The sequence below is a fragment of the Anguilla rostrata genome, chromosome 5 (genome assembly GCF_018555375.3).
Source record: "Anguilla rostrata isolate EN2019 chromosome 5, ASM1855537v3, whole genome shotgun sequence".
Lineage (NCBI taxonomy): Eukaryota > Metazoa > Chordata > Actinopteri > Anguilliformes > Anguillidae > Anguilla > Anguilla rostrata.
This window is the reverse complement of record NC_057937.1, coordinates 31,584,458-31,590,457: the sequence shown is the minus strand read 5'-3', so window position 1 is coordinate 31,590,457 and position 6,000 is coordinate 31,584,458. Positions and strand designations below refer to the sequence as shown.

The 6,000-nt window shown below is 42.0% G+C and overlaps 1 protein-coding gene across 1 annotated transcript in view; it reads right to left on the bottom strand.

The window, feature by feature from the left end:
* Positions 1-297: 297 nt before the first annotated feature.
* Positions 298-6,000, bottom strand: part of LOC135255067 (protein naked cuticle homolog 1-like) — a 49,696-nt gene continuing 43,993 nt past the window's right edge. Inside the window, exons 9-10 of the mRNA XM_064335800.1 lie at positions 4,377-4,504; positions 298-3,930 (exon numbers count right to left, since the gene is read on the bottom strand). Of these exons, the coding sequence (XP_064191870.1) occupies positions 3,395-3,930; positions 4,377-4,504 (664 nt within the window). The 3' untranslated portion in view covers positions 298-3,394. The remainder of the gene's footprint in view (positions 3,931-4,376; positions 4,505-6,000) is intronic.

The window sequence follows — 6,000 nt, the reverse complement described above, 5'->3', positions numbered from 1 at the left end:
GTGGTATAGACCCTGGGAAATTTTCATTGATCAGTTCTGAAGTGATAACGTAGGCATCTGCTTGTATACGTGGTGAAAATCAAAATGACATTCTTAAAAATGCTTCGCAAAGAATGGTATTAGAAAACATGCAATTTGGTCTCACTGAGCAAAATTCAGAAAATAGTCAAATTGTAATCTTTACGACATTGAGCTGACACTCCAACAGCACTGGAAAAAAGCAAAATCATGCAAAATACAAATTGTTATTTATGCTATATATTTAAGGCATTTTGATTTCAGATAAAAATACAAATATGAGACAAAAGTACAATAGCTTTTATTTACATGGGCATATTTACCAATTTACAGAAACAGCTGTTTTTGTGTTGAGTCTTCTCACTTTCAGCTGCATCTACGACCCATTGACATCACCAATCATTGTGTATCTTCTCTGGAAATGCCTTTCTTGACCTTTACTGCAGCCTTTTTAAATTGATATTCGTGTTGGGTGGATTTCTGTCTTCAGTCCTCATTTAGGCTACTGTTCCCATACTTCAGGAGGGCACTGTATATCTTTTTTTTTTTTTTTAAGATTCAGTAAACCCAACACCTTATTACTGTTTTATCCTATCAAGACATTTTAAGTTATCCTTTCTGTACTACTCATCATATGGCACCTTTCTGTGTTTTGCACTGCTTATATAGGCCTCCATATTTCCTTTTGATGTCCTCTCTGTGGCTGCTTTTTTGCAGCTTAGTGTATAAAAGCACATCTTGGCTATAGTTCGGGTAGTGTGCCGGTTTAAACTGCAATGCAGCAAATTTAGAAAAAAAATCCCCCCCTCCCCAAAACTTGTTTAAATGTGGAAGCCGTGTTTTGCACCGTGTAAATGTTTAATGGTTTTCAGAGTTTTTCACATCCCTAATTCAGACGCAACAAAACAATACATTGTATTTACTTTGGTCCAGCCACAAGTGGACCAAAAGATAACATTTGGAAATGGGTGTCTCTCAAGTTCATCCTGAATGTATTCAATAAATTTTCAGTCTAATAAACTAAGAAATGGGTCAATCTATTCATTACAAAAATAAAAGCACTTGAGATAAAGGTTCCACAGCATTTTTTTTTTGTTCTTTAGCTATGGTAGGCTGCTAAATTCAAGTTAGAAATTCATGCAGAGGTGATATTGGAATTTGTTTCAAATACAGCCACCTATTGATCTTACACATTGTGATGCTAGCTATGTCCACCACGCTGCATAGCCGGTTGCTACACGGAACTTACCAACTTAGCTGAACAAATTGCAAAGTCAGTTTGATTGACCACATACCACACATCAATAAAGCCAAGTAATAAAAATCCATAAGTGCATTTCCTTTCATTTGGAGTGGGCACTGTGCAGATACATTAATCTTACATGGGTAACCTATAAGAATGATATATTGTAAAGACCGCTCAATTTGACCAGTGTCTGCTCTGAAATGAAACTTTTGTAAAATCCAGTTATACTACCTAATTGCGTATAGCTCGGTGGATGTAGCAAATAGCATAAAATACTGCACTTGGAATAGCTGCATAGTGTTGCTAAAATTACCTATTTTGGAATATGAAACAGTAAACCACAAATAAGAAATGATCCTGACAGATGACAAAAGTCTTATATCAGATAACATAATGACTCATTATTTGCAATACAAAGTGACTGTGGCCAATTATGATCAACATTACAGTTAGCTAGCATACATGTTGATTCCATAATTGAAAGCATATTGTGCTACATTTATGCAATCATGAACACTTCACTGTTAATTTCTACAGTCCATACATTTACAAGATTGGAAACCCTGCCATTTTCAGATTTGACTGTGATTTTTGTCAACTCGTGGTTAAGTGACACTCTCTAATTATCCTCATGTTCACTCTCTCATCTCACAGTCAGTGCTAGTTGTTCTGTCACATGAGGCTTCTATGACTACTTGGTTATCTAATCAACTGACTAAAGTAGCTAAAGGTTGCTGGGATAAATTGAAATACGAGACAAAATGGGACATCTCTATGGCTAAGGAATACAGTGATTACTGGGAATTTTATAGTTTGTCTATAGCTACAAAATGACAGTAGCCTATTAAATAAGGTGACAGCAATGTACAGCTAAGGACTGAAATTATCTATATTACAAACATATCTTGGTTTTAACCCACCTTTGTGTATTTGATTTCAGTGTGACTGTATTATACCATAAGCTACTGGCATCACTGTTGGCCTGAAACTTTCAGTTCTACATACCCACAATCAGTGCCTCGAATATTACTTGTTAAACCACTATTATCGAGCGAATAGAAATTTACCTGAAAGAGTATCTATTTTATAAATAATCCTGTTGTCTGTGGCTTGTATGACTGTGACTGTCCCTAACCGTGGAATTTCACTCCGATAAGGTAGCCTTGGGACAAGAACTTCAGTTACTCCAAATGTGAGGGTGAGGCCTTCAAAAAACATATTGTGAGAACATACCAGATAACATAGAGAGAAGCTTTGCTTTCATAATGTGGATAAAAAACACAGCATCAGTAAAGCTCATATTGTTGACAATTGTTGACAGTAAGAAAATGTGAGGAGCTTACTGTTACATCACTTAAGAATAGAAAAATAAATCCCATGGGCTAAATTTAATACATGTAGTTGAAAATAAAACCTGAATAAAAAATTATAGTTGCAATAATCATAACACTAGAGTTAGCAGCTGTTTGGGGTATTCCATTCTCAGCACACATACACTTTTTCCTTTTTAAATTTTCTTCAATGTCTTGATATTCTTATGAATGCCTTAATCCGATGTTAACAGCAATGTCATTTTTAGAGCAATTGCTCCAGGAAGTGCTTTTTGAGTGATCTTCAGTGACAGAAGTAGATTTGCAGCGAACCAGGTCCTAGAGCTACGTGGTCCACAACACCCTTCTTCCACACAGGTACACCACAAACTATCCCTTCCTTCATGAATATCAGCCAGTGGACTGCGGACCGTCCCCACCAGTGACCTCCTGGCTTCCTCTAGCTACTCTGGGAGGAGGGACAGAGAAGCCCAGCTAAGGAGTGTTTTTCGGTCCTGAGGAAGAGAGAACCAAAGCCCTTCTTCAAACTCCCCTCTCCCACCCCCTATGTCGCCAATCTCACCAGCCAAATGCATCCAAGCCCGCATCGTGCCATGGCTCCTGGTGGACCTGAACCGGGCCATGTCTCAGTCCTCACTGGCTTTGGAGACACACAAGCCACAGTCTCCCAGTTCGGGTGGGGCCTGCTTCAGCTCCTCCCCCTGAGGCTCTGCCCCAGGAGAGGATGGAGGAAGGGCCTTTGTGCAGTCGTCAGGGTCTGTGTGCAGTGGGTGGTGTCCTGAAGGATTGGCGGCAGAGCTCATGACTGGTAGAAGTGGTGGTAGTGGTGGTGGTGCTCGTGGTGGTGGTGATGCTCATGCCTCTGCACCACCTGACCCAGCCCGCCCTCATAGAGCAGCACGCTGGGCAGGTCCCGCACCTGTTCCTTCTCCAGTGCTGGCCCTGGAGGTCTGGGGGCCCGGTAGGCCTGCTGACTCTCCTTGGCCCTCGGCTTATGCCTTCTGTAGGGCGCGGAGGACTGGTATGGCACGGTCTGGCCAAGCAGCACTGGCTGGGAGGGAGCGCCCCTGCTCCTAACAGCTCTCCCAGCAGCCGGTGGGGGTGGCATCTGGCTCTGGGGTTTTGGGGAGCGCAGGGAGTGCTTCCCTGGCTCCTGGGCCCGGGGCTGGAGGCAGGCGGCATCGAGAACGGGGATTCGGTGGGCCACGCCCTCGTTGGCCTGTGGCCGGCGGTGATGTGGGTGAGAGTGCCCGTTCTCAGGCTCGTGGGAGCGAGACCTGGTCTGGTTGACCGGCCGTGTCAGATGCTCTGCCTTTACTGGATCCACGCTGGGGCCTGCAGCACAGAAAAACAGCGGTACAGTTAGCTCCTTTCATTCATCATGTTGGAAACCCTATTCTGAAGGAACATCTTATTAAGGCGTCTTTTTTGTATTAATATTGACTGTATTTTATATGTTATGCTGCAATACTGGATATTATGTGTTATATTTTTTTATGAAAACAAATAATTTCCCCTCAGGGATAAGTATGTATCTATTTACATATACAAAATGCACAACTACATTATGCAATATGTGATATGAGCCAAGTCCTGACAAATTGCCAAATACTACTGAATTAAAAAGTCTACCCTCTCCCTGCATTGCGTGCAATGAATGTGGGTGGAGAGTTTGAAGGAGAGTGCTGAAAACATCCCCCTTTCAGTCAACATGTTTCACAGACCTTTTGTAAGATGCATTTTTTTTCTGTGACTTTGAGCGACCTTCTCTGTGGGCTCACCTGCCCCGAAGCGTGACGTGTAGTTCTCGATGCCAGCCAGGTCAAGGTAGTGGTTCCTGCGCTCCAGGTTTTCATCCACGCAGTGACGCTGGCAGCCTTGCTGGGTGTGATGATCGCTATGGTGACGTCTGGGAGAAGAGGGATTTTAATGGATCCCTTTAATCTAGGGATTTCCATGTATGCTAATTTACTCATATGCAAAACATATGTTCGCTATTCATCTTTAAAAACACACTTCCTAAAAACTGTCAGCACATTAAATTATGAATACCAAAACTGCCAAGTTGCAATAAAATACTTCACAAATATATTTTACCGAAACTAAACAAGCACTTTTCCAAAGGGATGCAACCTACGTTTCCTACATTCATTTGTGTAATTTAACCCAGTGTTTCTTCATCTTGCCATGTGTCACATCACAAATTTCTGAAAGTGTAAACATACACAAAGCAATCTGTCCATATTTTACAGTCTACACTTGAAAACAGAACACTACATAAAGCCTATGCAAATCCTTTCTGATGTTAACTGATGCTACACACAATACTGACACATTGTGCTAATCAGGGGTTGTTCTGGAAGGTCAGAGTTCATGAAATATGCATTTGTTTGTGCTGGTCCTGATATAACATCTGGAAATATCTGCATCTCCAGGACCAGAAAATGCATGATGTCTCTTTATACTTGTGTTGCTAGCACTATGTTCACAGTATTCATTGTGTTCATTTTAATACTTAAAATTAGTATTTCATCAATTTCTACTTCTAACAACCTTCTAACAAATAATGTACAGTAATGTAAGTCACAAAACAGAGTGGGACCAATAAGCATGGTCTACGTTGTGCCATTAGGTTAAAAGAAAATATACATTTGTAATGATCTAAATATGTGAATTTATGTTTATGAAGTAAAAATAATCAATCTGGGCAGTAATGTAAGGTCAGGTAGTTGGAATTTAGCCTAACTGTCTAGCTACCAGAACACAAAACTAAACCAGTAATTTATTTTTTAAATGTCAGACAACATGTCATCCAAAATTGTTTCATCAGTTGTTACATCAAACAGTTCTTTCCATATACCTTCAAACCTGTACTTGCAGTATATAGAAGCAATTGCCATTACTTTCCACTGAGCAGTGAATTATCACACAAAGTACACGGTAAGGTACACGTAAATAGTAAAGATCGAAAGAGCAACCAATCATGCGGTTTGTCCACCAGCCACAGGTGGGCTACAAGTCCCAGGCTCTTGCCGTTGGGCAGGAGGACAGCAGATAGCTTCCATTCCCTATCTAACAGCTGCTGCAGGCACGAGACAGGCCCCGGCACCTCCGGATCGGGATAAAAGCCCCGCGTTCCGCTGCGGCAGAAGCCCCGATGCGTGGGAGGCAAGATCAAAGTGCAGCTGTGCGGGACAGGCAGCGGGGCTCCTGCAGGTTTCCTTTTCACGCCTGAACCCGCTCACAGCAGGAGGGGAGATCTAACAAGGGACAGTCGCGTCCTCGGGCTCAACACTCCGACGGTTTGCACAGGGAGAGGTGCCTCGAGACGGGGAAAAAAACTCCCATATGCTTAGGGAGCGTTCCATCTGTGACCATGACGGCAATTATCCAGTTAGGAAAGGT